This window comes from Rousettus aegyptiacus, unplaced genomic scaffold (assembly GCF_014176215.1).
Source record: "Rousettus aegyptiacus isolate mRouAeg1 unplaced genomic scaffold, mRouAeg1.p scaffold_m13_p_15, whole genome shotgun sequence".
NCBI lineage: Eukaryota > Metazoa > Chordata > Mammalia > Chiroptera > Pteropodidae > Rousettus > Rousettus aegyptiacus.
The window spans coordinates 48,375,041-48,394,984 of NW_023416290.1; the positions used below are offsets into that span (position 1 = coordinate 48,375,041).

General features: G+C 39.7%; 1 protein-coding gene across 4 annotated transcripts in view; it reads left to right on the forward strand.

Moving 5' to 3' along the window:
- The window catches only part of COL14A1 (collagen type XIV alpha 1 chain), a 184,600-nt gene that overhangs the window by 71,174 nt on the left and 93,482 nt on the right, over positions 1-19,944 (forward strand). For 3 of the 4 annotated variants that reach the window (XM_016156518.2, XM_016156509.2, XM_016156537.2), the window contains 8 exons: positions 2,866-2,992; positions 4,379-4,518; positions 5,039-5,171; positions 6,509-6,571; positions 8,164-8,315; positions 13,416-13,545; positions 16,254-16,376; positions 18,566-18,715. In XM_016156518.2, the coding sequence (XP_016012004.2) occupies positions 2,866-2,992; positions 4,379-4,518; positions 5,039-5,171; positions 6,509-6,571; positions 8,164-8,315; positions 13,416-13,545; positions 16,254-16,376; positions 18,566-18,715 (1,018 nt within the window). The remainder of the gene's footprint in view (positions 1-2,865; positions 2,993-4,378; positions 4,519-5,038; positions 5,172-6,508; positions 6,572-8,163; positions 8,316-13,415; positions 13,546-16,253; positions 16,377-18,565; positions 18,716-19,944) is intronic. The other variant, XM_016156528.2, reaches the window with a different exon arrangement.

A 19,944-nucleotide genomic window follows, 5' to 3' on the forward strand; every position in this document is an offset into this window, starting at 1 on the left:
ATGTTGAAATGATATGTTTATGGATATATACTTATATATATGACATATATAAAAGGGGAAAACCATATATTTAAATACACAATTTTTTTCTGTGTGTTTATATACACACGTTTTATCTTTTTTGTCTCTTGGTATACCTAAGAAAATTTTATTTTAACTGTTTTTATGTATATTTGATATCTTCACAAAATTCCTATTTGTCACAGATTTGAGACTCAAGGCCTAAACAATAAATTTCAGTTAATAGTTTTATGGCTATTGGGAAGTTAGTTCAACTCTTTGGGTCCCAGGTTCCTCATTTGTAAAATAGTTATAAACATCCAGGGTTTGGTGAGGAGGGGATGAGATGCTCAATAGGACCATGAATCTAAGTCCCTGACGTGTAGTAAGTACTCAGTAAATCCGAGCTATTACAATTCAAAACAACAGAAAGCAATGTGTAAATATAGTTTAGAACATGTCTTGAACTAATACTTTAGATTTAGATTTGTCTTTTCTATGAGTTTAAATAATAAAGCCATATTATAAATAGTGTTTACGAGCATACAATTTAGGGTCTGAAACAGTCCTAGGTACTGGCTGGTTTTCCTTTGGGCAAGTTTCTTAACTTTCTGGAGTCTCATTTTCTCCATCTTCAAATTAGGGGTAATAGTTAGTTACCGTACGAGGTTACATAAGGATTAAGTGAACTAATGCATATAAAGCTTAATGTATATAAAGCTTACAGTATCTACACCAGAGTAAACACTAAATGCTAAGAACAATCTATAATATCGTCAGGTCCAGATTCAGAACATACTACACATTTGTTTTTTAGATAATCTTTGCCATGTAACTAACACCTCCAGCCCAAATAACAACCCATGATTGTGCAATTTGGGCAAGGTTTAGCAGGGACAGCTTGTCTCGGCTCCATGAAGTGTCAGCTAGGGTGACTCTAGCATTTATCTGTAGCTGGACTGGGCTGGAACTTCCAAGATGACTTCATTTCCATGTCTAGTACTTCAGCTGGGGTGGCGGGAAAGGCTGGAGATTGGCTCCCTTCTCTGACAGAGCAGTTCAGGGTTTCGCAAGAATAAAAGTGGACTCTCCTCCCTCCATATTTTTTTGAATTATAGTCGATTTCTTAGAGATACGTATGGTTTCTGGATTGGCTCTTGGTTTGCATGAACCATTTATTATCTCTTTTACAAGAGCTCTTTGGAGTCTCCATCTTAATTTTCAGTTACTTGGTTAATTCACTTAAAAAAAAAACAAAACAACTCAACATACAGCAGTGAAGAAGCTAAACAATATTTTGCCCTTAAGGGGCATATACTCTATGCAGGAAATAAACAAATATGTAAGGAAATAAAATAATTTCAGGCTGGGATTGGTACTAGCGAGGAAGCAAACAAGGACAGTGTTAAGAGAAGAACCATACTGAAATTGGTGGGAAGAGAAGTCCCTTTGAGGAGATGACATTTAAGCTCAGTCCTGAAAGATGAGGAAGGCCTAACTTTGAAAAGAACTAAGGAGTCCCAGAAAGAATGAATTGGATGTGCAAAGTCCCTGAGATGAGAAAGACATAGAATAGAAGATCACTGATAGAAAGTCACTGTGGCTGGAGCTTGGCAGGCGATTAGGAATATGGCAGAAAAAAGGAATGGCACTCCAGATTACGCAAGGTCAAGAGGTCATTGCAGGATGCCTGGCTTTGGTTGGGAAGGTAATCCATAGCCAAGAAAGGTTTTAAGTAGGAAAGTGACACATTTTATATCGGTAATGTTCACTTTGATTGCCATGAACAAATACATACAATGAGCTTAGTTACCTTGCCCTTGACCTCAGGTAGGATCAAGATTATTCATTGATAGTATTATAAACAACAGATTTTATTGATATTTCTTCAAAGGGTATCTTGAAAACATTTTAAGTGAGATCTTTTTTGGCAGAGTCAGCTCTCAAGTAAATAGGTTCATTTCTTCAATTCCCCAGAATATCACTATCTTACTATACCTACGTCCTAAGGGTTTTGTGAAAATTGAGGCAGTGCATGTAAAGCGTTGAGGTGGGGGACATTATTTACTTGTTCCACTACATTTCCCTTGTGTGATGCAGCTCAACAACTCGTCACTGAACCTCTCAAAGATAAAGCTATATCTGTTCTTTCTCTGAGTTTGAGGATGACTTTGCCCAGGATTCTGTCTTCTAGATCCTGCCCTTATCTCCTTGTACTTTATGGTTTTCTTCTTCAAGGTCTGTTCTCTTTTCTTCCCCTTTCTAATCCTTCCCTTTCTTTACACAGCCTTGGACCTTATCCTCAGGACTTCATCCCTTATGTGCCCTTAAGATAATGAATGGTACATATTTTTTTCCCAAATATGTCTCTCTATGGAAGATAAACAAAACTTTCAAATATTTACTATTATCTTTAACATGACTATTTCCAGTTTGGTACTAGAGAGGTTGGTTGCTCACCTATACATCTCTTATAGGCATTACTGTGTATTTCTTGGTCATGGGGTCAGCAGGACCCAGGCAATGAACCCAAAACCTGCTACACCTAGCCGATCAGTCTAAAAACATTATGTTTATTTGTATTAGCATTGTACGTTGTGTGTACTTTGCTTTCTATATCTTTAATGACTAGAAATAATATTGGTTGCAACGATGTCCTGAGAATTAACTGATAGGTAATCTATTGAAGAGTGTAAAAGTAGAAATATGTGTATGTAAACTGATTGGTTTTATTATTCATTTTTTTTTTTTTTTGCGGTTATAACTTCTCTGCCAGCCAAATGCTTTACAGATCATAATAAAATGATTTGTTTTTAGAATGTAAAGAGTATCTAATACAACTGTCATGCCTTCTCTCTTTTGCAGGTTGAAGTCGATCCTATTACCACATTCCCTCTGAAGGGTTTGACGCCCCTCACAGAGTATACTATTGCCATATTCTCCATCTATGAGGAAGGGCAGTCAGAGTCTCTGACTGGAACTTTTACCACAGGTAGGCCTTGTTATGAAGAGTTTTCAGGAGTAACCATGTAGAACCCACAAACTGGAGCAGTGACTTCATTTGTGATTTTGCAGAGATTTCATTTTAATTTTTATTTATTTTATATTATTATTAACAAATGAACAATTAGGTGAGTAGAATGCATACTGGTTAATTATTTTTTATCAAAGCAAGGGAAAGAGAAAAAAAAGACCATTTAAATTCAAAAGGTCTCAGTTAACTAAAAGTGTTCATTGTTCTCTGTCTAACCACACACTGTTTCTTTTGTTCTATTGTAAAATTTTCACAACTTTCATTTGTACGTGTGTATATTATATTGAACTTCCAAAATTGCTGATATCCAATAGTTTTTGATCTACAAAAATGATAGTTTCATACTATTTAACATAATTACATCAATCTCTAGCCATTGATGTATTTTCATGCCTCCTGAAATATTAATGCAATAAAATGGAATATTTTAAATACTGAAATAAGAAATAAGGTATGACTACATTATTTTCCTTTTCTACCTATACGCTGTCGTCACTCAACAATATAAAACTGTTTTTTTTTTTTTTTTGGCTTCTCGGTGGCAACAATTCTATTGCTTTCTTTCTGTACCTATCATCGACTGCATTTAGAAACAAATTTAGTGCTATCCTGAGGTGATGAGAAGGTAATTTGTAGAGAGATGAGAAGTAAGCTGGATTGAGAAGCAACGTTCCCAGAAAAAAGTAGTAATTTCACAAAATCTCCCGAGGGCTAACTCAAGTGGAGTTCTCATGGTGTCCTGTCAAAGAGTTTTTAAAATCTCTGGTTTCAAATAATACAAATCGATGACCGACGATTCATTTTGAGTGTAGTCAGATGTTATGCTCCCTGTCGCACATCCCAGAAGTGTATAAACAATGAAACAGTGGGAAGTCTGGTAAGTTATACTTCACCTCTGATGGCCGCTGTATATACAAATCCTTCTCTAGGATTTAACTTATTCTTAGTGCCTTAGGCACGAAACCGAATAAAGCTAACAGGGACATTTTTCAGGACTCCTCACAGTACTCGGAAAATACTGACTTTGTAAAATAATGAGTACGACATTCTTCTTTATCACTGTTATTGAAAGAGCCAAATAGAGAACCTTAGAGTTCTGGAAATTCCTGGAAAACTTGTAAAATCTGCTGTGTTCATGGTCTTCCTGATTTATACTGTGGGTAAATGACCAAAACAGACATTGAGGAAGGCCACACGGGACTGAAGGGCTCTGCTTTCTGTGCTTCCTAAAACGAGAGATTCCTCAGAGAGAGTCTCCTCTTCCCGTGGTCCTCAAGGGCTGCTCGAGTGGCGACTCTCTTGCCTTTTCCACATCCTTACAAGATCTCTTTCCTTGGCTTACAGAGGAAGTCCCAGCCCAGCAATACTTAGAAATTGATGAGGTGACAACAGACAGTTTCAGAGTGACCTGGCATCCCCTCTCTGCTGATGAAGGACAACACAAGTTGATGTGGATTCCAGTCTATGGTGGGAAGACAGAAGAAGTGAGTTGTCTGAAAATTAACCCGGAGCGTTTTATCTGGAAGTGAATACCCACTGCCGCATTTGAGTTGGTCTTCACTTTAAAATAGATTGAGAATCCCAGAAGTAATCGGTATTTTGCATGGAGTTTTATATAGTCAGATCAGATTATTTAGAACGTATTTTTTCTCGTGTGTTATAAATCTTTACAGTTCATTTGACTTTCATAAATGACATTTATTAAAACTTCAAAATTCCCCTTTTGCAATATTCTTAGTTTATTTGCTGAGGGAATTCAAAGGAATGAAGTCTCTGGTTTGACTTAAAAAAATGAATTCAATGGCCCTGGAATTTTTTTTTTTTTTTTTGAGTTCTTTATGCTTAGTTGTTTCTTGTTTACACCTGTCTTATTAATCATTTTTTTTCTTAACTTTCTCCTCTATTATTCAAGCTCTTGCAAACATAACCAAGGTTGTTATGAGAGATGAGTGAGATAAAATAGGTGAGATTTTCTTTGGAAACTAAGCACCAACTGCTTTTTAGGTTATCCTTAAAGAAGACCAAGACTCACATGTCATTAAACACCTGGAGCCCGGAACTGAATATGAAGTGTCTCTGTTGGCCGTGCTGGATGATGGGAGTGAGAGCGAGGTGGTGACTGCTGTCGGGACCACGCGTAAGTTTCGGTTTGGCCAAGGTGGACATCACCAGCTCCCACCGTCTGTTCTGACATTCTCTTCACCCCACCAGGTTCCCTGCCAATCATCCTTATCCTGGGGCTGCAGACACTTCGATTTCTCTTTGTCCCCCAGAAGTCTTCCTGCATCTTCATCTTTAATGAAACCAGCATCTGAAGCGTTTTTGAATTTTAGGCTATTATCACCATAAAGGCAGGGACCACATCTGCCTCCTCCACCATACTATCTCTAGCGCTTAGCACAGTACTTGGTATATTTTAACTGTACAATACTTGCTGAATGGATCGATGGATAGATAGATGAAAAATTTTATACATGAATGAGTGAGCAAACAAATAAACCTAGGACAAACGTGTCAACCAAGAGTTTATGGAATTTTCCAAGTTGATCTTGGTTCCAAAATCATGTACAAAATTCACTTGCTGATTCATTCATCCCTTCATTTTTTAAATATGAGGTCTTAAACACATATTAAGTTTTCTTTGATTGGATTTCCTGGAATTGCATTCTGAAACAAAATTGCATCCAGAAGGTTTATTGAAGAGTGTAGTCAGGAGCTACATCTGTAAGGAAGTGAGGCTGGCTGGATGGGGCAGAGAGAAGCTAAAACTGAGTCCCCAGCTAATTCCGTTCGGAGTTCTAGACCTGGGATGACCCTTCTGAGTTGTCTTAGATTGAACCAAAAGGGCGGTGCCTTTGTATCTGCAGCCCCAGTCACTGGAGGTAGGCCACCCCTGACAGAGTCCATGACCACAAGCCAGGCAGTTCCCAGAGCTCTGAGCCATTGGCAACCAGTATTCCAGAGGCTGGTGGATGAGTATGTTGACCCGAAGAGGGAATGTTGGTGAAGCATCACACAGGTGGTCCTTCCACTGTTGCCCAGGGTGGATACAAGAATTAGAAGGTGCACTACTGTTGTCCTCCTTGGCGGCCTTGTTTGGCAGCCCCTTCATACCCCGATTTCCAGCACTGACTGTTTAATTTCCTTGAATTACCGTTGTGATGCCCCATTGTAAAGTAACCGGGAGGTTTCACAGTTTTGTAGGTTTAATTCAAATGTCTATATGAAGGCTGACAGCTGTGATTAGAAACCTTAACTTCTTTGGGTGTCAGTTTTCTTAACCGCAGAATAGATATAATGTCTGCCTTACTTACGACTCACTTCCTCGCTCTTGCACCCGTAGCCAAAGGGGTTGTGAGAAGCGAGCGAGATAATACAGGTGAAAATTTTTTTCGAAAACTATTAAATGCTACACACAAATATATTAAGTTATTATCATTACAGTATTTTAAAGAGATGAATATTTTTCTTTAGTTGACAGTGTTTGGACAGAACCAGCTACGACTGTAGTAATGCCTACCAGACCTGTGACATCAGGTAAGGACAAATAAAAGCCTATTTACCTGTAAGAAAAGTTTGATTTAAGCAGAAATTATATTACCCCAGTTTTATTTATTTATATTACTAATTAGGAATGGGGCATGCCAGGTCAAATTTCACTCCTCTCAGAACCTATAAATCTTTTCTTACCCATAAATGCCAGTTGGTTGGTTTTCTAATCTACTAATCTCGTTGCACCTCTCTATCTTTTCCTTTGTTTTGGATTCCCATTTGGATTCCCATTTAATCTTCCAGAGGATGTTAGCACAGCAAGCCCTAGAGCTTCTGCCTTCCCCTTGATCTCAGTGACTTTTCCTGTTGCTCTCGGTTGAGAATTACTCATATCACGGTTTCCTTGCATTTCCGTGGGTAACTAAGACCTGGGTGGTATATTGGTTTTCCTATATCAGCTGTCTTCTCTCTCAGCTTAACTTTCCATTCCATTATATACATCTCCCAACTAGCTGTCAGAGTCAATTAGATAAAGCACAAGTTTGATGATATAATTTGTTTTCCTCCCGAAAACCTTTCCATGGGTTTCTAGGTTCTTTATCACCTGTTGATTGATTCATTCATTCACCGATTCATGCATTTTTCAGTTAATCTCTTTTAAGCCCTTCTTTGTGCCCCCAAATCTCTTTATCATAACATCGACTTCTTTCCCGATTGGGTTCTATTTCCCATCCTGGCCTTAACTATATTTTTCATGCTCTCCCCATTTCCTCCTGCCATCTAGAGATCTCAGGCCTGAAGGTGAGACTTTGCCTTCCATTCTCACTGCCCGGTACCCTCCCCCTGTTTTGCCTGGTAAATGTCACTCTCCTGCCTCCTTGGTGGCACTTTTACTAGTTTCATCAATTGTTAATCACTGTTTATCTCCAGGACCTAACACAGTCTGACACATAGTAAAAGCTCAATGAAAGTTTGCTGAATGAATTAATTAATGAATGAAGAAAAGAAAGAGTCAGTAGAGATGGACAGAATGAAAAGAAGCCAGCTCAAAAGGGAGGAAAAGAAATGGGACAAATGAGAGAGCAGGCACCTTAGGATATGAGAAGGAATGTGTCAGAGGACATGAGTGAAGGAGTTTGGACAGATATCAGTGAAAGGGTAACATCCGTAGAGACAGCATGGTGAGAGATTTGCACTTTAACTGACAAGCGTCAAAGTGGAAACGGGGGAACAGGTGAACGGGATGTGTGTTGGAGAGGGACCGCGTCTGGTCCTTCATGTCTGCTTCTCCAGCTGTGCACTAGTGTGAGGGTTTCCTGAGCACACTCCTTGTGGGTTCCTCTTTCGATTTCTTAGTCCAATGGCTTCTTCCCAGTTCCCTTACTAGTGTGTATACAGATCTGATAGTTTTGAGGGATCCACGGTCTTAACATGGTCTTTTAAACTCCATCTTGTTTGTTATTAGTAGGTAGCATGGCTCCCCAACAACCACTGGAGCAGAGTTTGTCCTTCGTATGGGTCTACGTTAGAGAGATACATTAAATGATATTGTTGTCATTTCCAAAAGTGGCCTCTCCAGCTCATTTTTGAATATGATAGGTTAAAAGATCTTTAATCCTTGGTTGTGTTTATTCCAGTTTTCCGGACAGGAATCAGAAACCTGGTTGTAGATGATGAAACCACTTCTAGCCTGCGGGTAAAATGGGACATTTCAGACAGCAGTGTGCAGCAGTTCAGGGTGACCTACCTGACTGCTCAAGGGGACGCTGCGGAAGAAGTGGTAGGAACGGTCTGTATAAATACAGCTTCCTGGAAACTGAGGCTTCCTGACTAACAGAGCTAACGAGGCATCTGCAGAGGTTCACGCAAGCTCTCCTGCTCACTTCTTGGGGACCCAACCGTCTCTAGAAACTAATCTCATTTTCATTTAATCCAAACTTAACTTCCGGTTTCTTGATGACCTTTCTATCTCCAAAACTTCCTCCATGTACAACCTACAAGTCGGCAAAGTTTCCGAAGCTTGTACCTAGTGTTGCTTTTGCTGCCTTGCCAACTTCTTAGAGCACCATAGCAAAGCCAAGTCATAAATAGTCCACCGGTCCACACAGTTGTCTCGTGTGCGTACGTGCGTGTGTGTGTGTGTGTGTGTGTGTGTGTGTATTGAGAATCTGATAAAAACTTTTTAAGCAAAGTATATATGAAAGAATAAAGTGTTCTTAATAAAATGCCATTCGTCAACAAATAATTACAGTTTTCACTGACATCAGCTCATTTTGAGCAGAATTATAGCCATTTCTAATGTATTCTAAATGCGAGTGTCTACATTAGGGGATTTAAATTTTTATATGTTGAGTTTTCTTTAAGTTGTTTCATATATATTTGTTTTTCTATATCAGAAACTTAGGTACATTCTTAGTCATGGCCTTCCTGTGTTTTCTTTTTTTTTTTTTTTAAATTAAATTTTTCCAGTTAGAGTTGGCATTCAATATTATTTTGTATTAGTTTTAGGTATACAGCATAGTGGTTAGACATCTACATAATTTATGAAGTGATCCCCCCAAATTATCTAGTACCCACCCGGCACTGTACACAGTTATTACCATATTATTGACTATATTTCCTACACTGTACTTAACGTCCATGTTTTCTTAATTTACACTGTATCATTCCTTTTGGTCTGGAACCTGAAAATTGTTTCCTAGACCAGATAACTCCATTGTGCATCCAAAAGAAATTTTTCTTTTTTTTAGTCATGGAACATGCTTCATTTAGGCTCATCACTTACAGTTCTTGTCTGCTGCATTGTTTTTGAGACACTCTAGGAGAGAGGTCTCCAAATTCATTTTTGCTCAAGAATAACATTATTATCCTTCCTTCTTCTTCCTTGCTTGAAAGCCTTTCATGGAAAATTATTTTTATTTATGTGCTTCTCTAAACAATTTTTCGAGCCCAAAATTCTCTTAGGAAAGTACTTTATTTCAGGCTGATAGAGGAATCATTACAGAACAGTCATGACCCTGAGACTAGCCACATGTACTATGAATAGTCAGAAGAGCCATGACATTGGCTGGGAGTACTTTTGGAAAGTTAATGGACACTTAAGCAAAATAGGTTGAATTAAAAATTAACTCGGACCATAGATTTTAAATGATCCATAATTGGGAAATTCAAAAAAACTTAAAACCATGCTTAGCAATGGTATCTAAAGATACAATTTGGATGTTTTATTTTTCCTGTTATTGTCCTCATATTTTAATTTCGTTTCTAAAAATGAGACCCATAAAAACTTCCCAGAGTGAGTTTCACTTTCTGGTTTTTGTTTCTACTCTTTCCAAGAAACACATTAAGCTTATTGCTAAATTATTCTTGTTAATTTGGAAAGAGCAACAATTTAATCTCATACCCGCACTCGTAAGCTCTGCAAGGTAAAATAATAATAATATTTTCTTTGGGTCATCTCTACATAATTTTCCCTTTGGTAGTTTCTTTCATTTCACACTGTTTATTTCGAAACACTTGGACAACCTAGATGAAGGAAAGAAAGATCAAAAGTCTTAAACCACATGTGTTCCAGTTAAACAAACCTTTACTAAATATGAAAAATATTGATATATTTGGTGGGGATTATTTACTGTGCAGAAGTGTTTGCACTATACAGAAGAAAGTACTCTAGAATTTTTTAAATATCGGGCTTCTTTAGTAAGTTCAAATTAAATTGGATTTGTGCATACTTTTTTTATGGGCATATCTTCAGGGACTCCACTGAGGATTGATTAATTGGGAATTTATATCTCAGTGTTTTATGAAATGTTACTGCTATATAAATGTAATGTATTATTATTGGGGACAGAAAGTGGGTGCATCTAGATTTAGATTATAAAACCAGAGTAGGACAGACAGCTGTAGACCTCTGTCAAAATTCAAGGGTCTTGAATTCCCAGATAACAAATAAATATCTTAAAATAATGATGCATGGCCAGGAAAAACAGATGAGTAAAACATATTACAAAAGTGATAAAGGAAATATATCCAGATGAGAGAAATACTTCTTATCATCTTTCCAAATTTTCTTTAACTGTAAAAGCTGACTAAATTTACTCAAATAAGATGAAGTATTGAAGTTAGAGGATAGTGTATGAATATAAGATTGTAAACCAAAGTCAAACTTTAATACATGTAAAAACAAAGGCAATGAAATGTACTTTTCCGGTTTAGGTAAGCGAAGTATTTATATATTTTCTAAGCATAATCAAATCTACCAAATATTTCCAATAGAAAGCTTTTTGAACTCTTGGAAAGTAAAGCTACCTGTCAAATATTTCATAAGGATTTACTTTCAGCTCCGCTCTGAAATACAGAGGCACAGGAATGACTTTGCTCTGAATTTTGTTATCTGGGTAGGCAGATCTCACACTTCTTTATTTGTGAAAGGCTGATCAGGATTCTAGATTGTTCTGGAGCCTAGATGTCAAAATCCATAATCATGAACTGAATTCTGACTTGCACGAAATGTTCTAGAGCAGGGGTATTCAGAGCGTGGCTCGGTCTCCTACCGAATTAGTTCAGAGATTAAGCCTCAGAAACATTCATAGCAACTGGATATTGCTGCGACATCCAAAAACACGCTTGCTTTTTCTAGCAGTTTTGTTTTCCTGTATTTCATAAAAATATTGGTCTTCGGTGGATTGGAATGAAAACAACACCACCAACATCTTCTGGTCCTTTGCCCCAGATAGCGTGAGAATCCCTGTCTAGAAACAGAGCTCCATAAACAGGAATGCAACGGGATGAGATGCAGGGAATCCTCTTTCTACTGAGGGAACAGCTTTCTAGGTAGGATCCCAGCTGTTCTGAAGAGCTTTGGGCAATAATGGAGCCAGATATGAAGTTGCATTTCAGAACTGGTTAAATTTGCATCTCACTTAATTGTGAGCATCTTTTATACAACGATTTTATAAACAAAACCATCACCCGCTATGACCTCCATCATCTGTCCTTGGTGGGAGCTCATTTTACCTTGCTTTGCACAAACAAGCAGAGGCCAGGCAGAAGGAACTTTGCATATCCTAGAGAAGATTTATGTTTTATTCTTGGGAATGAATTTAATTAGAGTAAAATGGTACAAGCAGGGTAGTCATTTGAAGTGGACCAGATACCCAGGATTTCACTATGGCATCTTTACTCAATAGCTGTGTGGGCCTTGGTTTCCTCATCTGTAAAATGAGTGTAATCATATTCCTTACCTCAAAGAATTGTGGTGAAGAGTAACTGTATTAAGATACTTAGACTAGCACCTGACACATAATAATTGCTGAGTAAATGATGGATATTATTATAAACCACAGCAGCAACTTCCTGGCAAGTTAAATGGCTCCTCCCAAATGGCCCCAGTGCTTTTCAGTATGCCACACTCTGGATTTGATTGGTTCCAAGGCCATGTGTTTCTCAGTTGGAAAGATGACCTTTTTTAAGGAGCATCGACATGGGTGGTTTGCTAAACACATTGCTTCGAAGGAAAGCCCAGGCTCTGGGCTCCAGAGGAGTTCTATTTGGGAGAAGCCACCTAAAGGAAGCCGTGTTGATGGGGTAATAATACAAGTCAGGGCAAACGCAGTTCTTCCTTTACATGCCCTTGACGCCAGGATCATCTAATTCATTCTAGGATTAAGTAAAGCTTCTTTATAAAACTCTCCCACCCAGGACCACATCACTACAACTCTGTATATTTAAATGTCCCTTTCCTACGAGAAGCAAAATCATATTAATCCACTATAAAATCACTTAATCCAGATTTCCTCTTTTCCTATATATATAAAAAATTGCTTTTAGAACTTAGCAATATCTTAGCAACAGCTGCTCTGGATTCAGCTCGAGGCTTTCTAGGGCATAGTCTATGATTTATAGGTTCCTTCTCTCATCCAGACGTTGACAGCACAGCCCTTTGCCTGCTGGCATTTGAATTGCAAAGCATCTCCAGCTGTCCGAGTCTTGTGACTGCCTTAAACGCGTTTGGGTCAGTTCTTACATCCTAGCATTTTTCCAGCCGTGATTAAGCTCCTTAAATGGTCCAATATGTCAGCACTAACTGCTGGAGCACAGACAGAAAGGTTTGTGGTTTCAGCCTTGAGAACACGTGGCTTTGCTGGTCCACATATTCTTCCAGGGATGCCAGAATTTGCTCCGAGCCACATGGTACGGTGCACTGATAGTCTGGTGTCAGCCACGCTGCTGCATTTCATTTTTTGCAGCCATTAGGTGTCTTCTTCATCCTAAAATCACCATCACTCACAGAGTGATGGTGATTTTAGGGGGAGGAAGACATCTTTTAGGAATAAAAAAAGCCACAACATTTTTTATTACTGTATTACTGGTAAATATGTTTTGATCTGGAAAACTTGGATCTAATGTGTGGTTCTGTTGTTCTTGGCTAGCATCCATTCTTTTCTTAAATGCTAGGATTAGATTATCTCTGAAAAGATAAAGAATGGAAGGCTGAATTTTCAAGAGGATACTTAAGTAGAATCAAACACAATAAGCCGTCTGGGTTCTAAAATGAACAGCCCTAAGCCATGAACACCTGCTTTCCAAATAGGTGATTATTCTTTTTTCTGGATACTTTACAAATCCTGAAATAATGTTCAGAATAAACTATTCCTCAGAACCTAAGGACTTTGCATGTAAAAGTTCAGCATTAATGATCATCGACGAGGGGTTGCTGTGAGTGGAATTTTGGAGAGATTGCTTTTGCATGGGCGCTGTTTTTCCTCGTCACTCTCTAAGCACATCTCCTCACTTTTGATTATTTCAAAGTGCCTACTGTCCTGCCGCATTAGTAGACCAAGGGAACAGAGGTCTTACTAAGACCGTGGTCCTTTGCTTTTTTGTGCAGGTTATGGTACCCGGAAGCCAGAACAATCTCCTTCTGAAGTCTCTGCTGTCAGATACCGAATACAAAGTGACAGTGACTCCCATTTATGATGATGGGGAAGGTGTCAGCGTCTCTGCCCCAGGAAAAACCTGTGAGTCAAACTTTCTTCCTGTGGATACTAGCTGACTAATTAAGCAAAAATGCTCATCCCCTGTAATACACCTGAATGACACAGTGTACTGTGGTGAAAAGAGCGAAAGAGATTTGGTGATAGAAAATTTGGGTTTGAGTTTGGTCTTCCACACTTTCAAGCTGCGTGACTCTGGGCAAGTTGCTTAAGTGTTCTGGGCTTCGGTGTTCTTGTCTGCAAAACCCAAAAACAACTACATCTTACTCCTTCGGCATCTAATTCATCAGAAGTCCTGTTGATTCTCTAGAATGCATTCTCCGTGGCTTTCCGTTTTCTCTCCACCCCAGTCCAAGCGACGCCCACTCTGATGGCGTCTTCCTGCTTCCACTCTTGGCTCCTTGGTCATTCTCACAGCCGCCAGAGGAGCTTTTCAAAATATAAATTATCTCCTGTGACGCCTCTGTTCCAAGCCTCCGCACGGCTTCCCACTGTACTCAGGATAAAATCCCACATCCTGCCCTAGGCCCTGTGTGACCTGGGCCCTGCCGATCTCTTTGATCTCCCCTCTAACAGGATCCCCAGCCATACCTCCTTTCCTGCTCTTCAGTGGACATTTTAAGCTTGTGCCTGCCTTAGGACCTATGCACTAACTTCCTTCCACAAGGAATATCCTTTCCCAGACGTTTGCGTTTCTGGCTTTTTCTTGTCATTTTGGTCTCAGCTGAATATCATCTCCTCAGACTTTTCTGACCACCCACGCAAAGTCACTCACGCTCTCTATGTTAGCATCCTTTTTTGTTTTTATTTTGTTTCAATTATGTCACGGCACTATTTACTGTCTGATATTTTCTTGTTTGCTCATGTATTTGCTCATTGTCTCCTGTCTCTGGGTAGCAGCATCATAGGAGCCCAGGACCTCATCTGTACTGTTCCTCTCTGCAGACCAAACTCCAACAGCGCAGGGGAGGCTTCACGGAGGATTTGTCTTACATAAATTTGCCATGATAATCACCCTTGGTCAAACACCGCAAAGTCTTAGCTGTCCTCGTTACCGTGTGCTTGTTTGTCCTTACGTGAAGATGTCTCTAGAACCTAATGGCTTCAAACGGCAACCATTTTATTATATCGTACCATTTTGTTGGTCAGAAAATTAGGCAAGGCTTGCTGGGGAATCCTCCATTTCACATAGTATTGATTAAGGCCACCTGATGGCTGGGCTAGTGTGGAGTATCCAGGATAGTGTCACTCAGATGCCTGACATCTTGGTGGGGATGCCTAGAAGGCCGGCCTCAGCTGAGCCTCTCTCTCTCATGCGGCCTCTGAGCCTCTCCCTGTCATAGTTCTTACTGGTGACTCAGGACTAAAAGAGCAAGAGTTCCAAGAGGCAGAAAGCAGAAACTGTCAGGATGGTTAAGGGCTCTGCTTAGAACCGGTGCAATGTCACTTCTACTGTAGTCAGTTGGTCAGGGTGGCCGTAGACCTCACCCAGATTAAAAGAGAGGGTCACAGGCTGCACCACCACTCAATGGGAGGAGAGTCAGAAAAACGGCACCCACCTTTAATCTACCACCATCACCCAGTGGTTATGTGTGGTAGGTGCAAATGGTGACAAGGGCTGAATTCTGTACCTGAGCACCTAAGTATGGATTTTTCAAGTAAGTGCACAAGTTGCTGAAATTCTATAGCTGCAGCCCAAGGTCCTGGCTCTGCTCAGCTGAGCAAATGGACATTACCTCTTTGTTTGGGTGCTGGCATCTCTCCATCCTCCCGGAGCTCAGGCTCTGAGTGTCTCCACCCAGACCCCCGCCAAGCCTGCATGCTTTGCGGGAGACCATTCAGAGTATTGTGAGTGCTAAGAGATTCTAGTTATCCCCTCAGGGTTCACGTGGAAGGAGAGAAGGCAGGGGGAGGAGCAGAGATGTGGGAGAGCCCCAACCTTGTCACTCCGCGTCTACTCACATATGCAGGCATCTAGACTTGTTCTTGACTTGATCTACACATTGGAATTTATAGCATATTTTGGTATTGCGCTGCTAAATAAATGCTTGAAAACTACAGAGTTAAACAGCAATTAAATAAAATTAAGTAGTGTTCACTTAACATTTATGGAGCATCTACTATGTGCTTGTAAATACATCATCCTTTTCTGTCTTAAAGCCAGGTTGTTAAAAAAAAGTAAGTAAACATAATAAATTCTGAGTTGGTTTTGAACTGTGTTATTTTTAACACTGTTATGTTTTGTAAAGTCACCATAAAGCCGCCACTCTGTCGGGGTCAGGGGGAGGGAGGAGGAGGTGGGAAGGCAAAGGGGCTCCCTCTAACTGCCGATAACCTGGGCTCAAAGTTCTACTTTTAACTTTTGTATGTTAAAAATCAGCATAATTTGTAAAAGGGTTTCACGTTGAACACACATATACACTCCCACAAATAAAAACTAAAGACTATTACTGTAGAAATATGACTTTAATCTCATCACAGAAATACCACCACATGTAACAATATCTACATAATAAAATTATTTTAAAATGTTGGCGAGTGGCCTACTTATTTTAAGCATATCTAATATTTAAAATAACCATGGACTCGTCAAAGGCTTCTCACTGTGTGTCAGTGTAAATATTTTTAACACTGTGGGAAGATATCTTAGATTTTGTTAACAACAGTGTAGTTTGTAAAGATGGAAACCATACAAAACCTCCTATTTTTTTTTCTTTTCTTTTTTTGTTTAGTACCACCCTCTGGTCCCCAAAACTTACGGGTCTCAGAAGAATGGTATAACAGGTTGCGTATTACGTGGGATCCACCGTCTTCCCCTGTAAAGGGCTATAGGATTGTCTACAAACCTGTTAGTGGTAAGTAATGCTTTTTAAAAATATTTTTATCCCTATTAGGCATCTAAAATGTCTGTTAAAGTGAATTGTTTTTGTTCTGACTTTTTATCTATTTTTGGTTTTTCCATGTTTTAAGAAGTGAGCAGAATCTCTTACCTTCTTTGGGGAACAAAAGCATTTTTAGTGTGGTCAGTGTTAGAATAGACACTATCACAATGGTGACGTTATGCCATGAACTAGGAAATGAACGGGAATGTTAATGAATAGAGTACATGCTGGCAGACACTTGACCTACACACCCCAGACAAATAACCTGCCTAAGAAACTTGTATAGAATCTGCTCTATAGAAATAGGGTATTTCTTGGCTCAATGGTTATTTAGGCTCTAAAACATTCAGGATCTTTAATTTCTAATTCTTCTACTTCTCAATTCTTTGATTAATTGGAGAAAGTCTATTGAATAACTCACCATTTTGAGAACTATGTTGGGGTAGAAAATTCATCGATGCCCTAAGATTGTAGTAAAAGGCTTTTCCGTCAGCCTGTTAGCCACGTGGACATATCTCGGAGGCAGGAGGATGACCTGGATGGGGCCATGGAACCCTTGGTCCAAACGCCACTGAGGATGGCACCATGCACCCCTCCATTTGTTACAGTGGCACTTTCATGAAGTTTGAACGAGAGACTAAAACTAGATATTGCAAGGGTCTCCTCAGCATTTTGAACCGAGGCCTTCAGGATCTGCTGGTTTGGCAGAAAGCCATTCTTCAATTATTTTTCTTGATTTGGCAAGAAATTTTTAAAAACGTTCCTCGGGCCATTAAAAACTCTTTCTGGCCTCAGAAACTCCTTTAGTCTCAGCCCGTCACCTGAGATGTTGCCTTTGCTTCTGTAACACATTTCAGCCTTTTCTGTGTCTCACGATCTGGGTTCATACAACTAAAATCCCCAGCCTCCAGTTTCTGCAGACAGACATCTCTGTGCACCATGAAAATGAAATAGCAAGAATGTACCATGGATGCACAAGTCTGTCTGAGACGGAATCCTTGGGATCTGTCACCATTTTTTATTTGTTTTTTTTTTTTTTTTTTTTTCAGGCCAGAGACATGTGCTAATTCACAAAACAGCCTTGCTGAATTTGTTCTTTGGCCCGTTTTGTAAACATTGATCAGATTTTCTGAGGGAAATAGCTTTGTTTGAGGCCAGAGGTTCTCAGTCAGTGCAATTTTGCTGCCCAACAGAGATATTTTTGATTTTCACAACTCGATGCTATTGGCATCCTGTAGGTAGTTAAGCATCCTACAAGTCACAGTAACCTCTTCCCCACTGCTCCAGAATAAAAATTAACCAGCCCTAAATGTCAAGGTTAAGAACTCTCGTTTTAGGTCAAGTGGAAAAATTGTATGTGAACATTTGCATGGAGAGTTAAGGGCGTGGGAAAATCGCTACTGAAAAAACACATTCATAGAGAAATATATAAATATATTGTTGGAAGGGAAGTTCTGGAGTAAAATAATGAGTATTTTAGGAACTTGTCACTAACTCAAAGCTTTTAAAGAAAGAGCACATATGGAAAGAGGCAGGAGGTAAGTAAATTGGTGTAGGACTTAGCAAGAAATGTTTTTAATGCTAAATCAAAGATTTCACTGTGTTGAACCAGATAGAGGTGAAAAAAAAAAAAAGCCTAAAGAAGCCACTGGTCAATGACCTTGAAGTAAGAGTGTCATCTGTCTGGTCTTAAAAATTATTAAGAGATGTAGATAGAACTAGTAGTGGTAACGCACATTCAGCCCCACATGTGGCTAAGCATGGCACTGTGACCATGATAAAATTTGTTGCTACTGGCCATGCACGCCTGCAGGTGTTGAAGCCGGGTGTCTCAGAAGGGGCAATTGAGAATGAGTTCTCAAAACCTATGGTAACACAGTAGGTCCACTGTGAAGGACTCACAATATGGTGGACGGTGGATTGTGAGGTAGGCCAGCTTAACTGATCAGCAGTGGGGAAATAACCACATCTGAAAAAAGGACTGTGTCCCTATGGAGAGGCCTGGCGTGGTAGTCAGGTACGGAAGTCTTAGAACTAGATGGGGCTAGATTCGAACCCCAGCTCTTGTATACTCCTGGGGAACTGAAAAAAAAAAAAATAGTTGAATAGGTTTCCAGTTTTTCATCTTCTGTTATAACTGACATACACTCTCTCTCCGTCAGTTGCCGGCCCGACACTGGAAACTTTCGTGGGAGCTAACATTAACACCATTCTCATCACCAACCTCCTCAGCGGCATGGACTACAACGTGAAAATATTTGCCTCCCAGGCCTCAGGCTTCAGCGACGCTCTGACAGGCGTGGTGAAAACACGTAAGACCGACGCCCTGTTGCCTTGGCCCCCACTGTGACTCGACCCCTGCTGCAGCTCGATGGTTTGGTTTTTCTTTTCCTCAGCGCCGCCCTTTCTGGATGGTGTTTCATGGAAAGAAAGGTGTTCTCCTTGCTCAGAGCTGTAGCTCAGAGCCCTGGTTGGCAGGCGAACGTCAGAGCCTGGCCTTCAACCGTACTTGATGGTCGTGGGCAGGAGTTCCCTCTGCAAAGTCTTTGTTGGCATTTTTCAAATTAGGTGAAATTTTCCAACCACCCTGTAGCCTGACACAGCCAAGCCAGTCAAAGTCGGGCCAAGGGGGAGTTCGCCTTTTCTCCAAGCCTTCACCCCTCCTCCCCTTACACACACACACACACACCCCACCCTAAAAGATACATACACCACTCTGAGGACTTCCTTCTTTACCTTTTAAGGGTTTCCGCTCTGTCCACACACCATCTGGGACTTCTCAGCGGCATATCTGACTCCCAGACACCCACGGCAGAATGCAGTGTTTTCCAAAATCCAGCATGTATATTCCACATTCTTTATGTTTGTTATACTTCCATACCATCTGCTTAATATTTCTTTAAACCAACTTACAGGATATATTTTTTTTTACTTAAGTACTTTCCAAAATCCACATAATTATGCTAAACAGAAAACCAGCATTTTAAATACACATTACAGGTAATTCAGAAATGATGAAAATAAAAATGGTTTGGCTGCGTGCTGATGAAAATCATCCCGAGTCCTAGCAACAGTACGTGCTCCACACCTGAGAATGATAGTCACGGTATCATCAAAAGTAAAAGCCTTAAATCTGCTACGTATTAGTTATGGCCCCAAGCAAATTACTTAACTTCTCCAAGCCCAAGCTTTCTCCATGTTCAAATGAAGATAATAATAATAACCATATATAGGGTGATTGTGAAGATTAAATAATGTGTAAAAAGTATCTATCAGATGGCAAGCGCTCAACAAAACCACTATTATTGTAATAATTGTGCTCTATGCCCTTGGCCCATATCTCACTCTCATCCCTAATCTTAAAGAATCTTATAGATGCAATTATGTAAGAATTGACCCCAAGTCGCCTATATTTGGCCACCTACATTTTATATAGAACCAACCTTTTATTAGAGGAGGCTAAGTTTTCTTTAAAGGAATATCTTGAAATCTTTAAATCTGGGTACAGAATCCATTAAAACTCAAAAGAAATAGTTGGTGA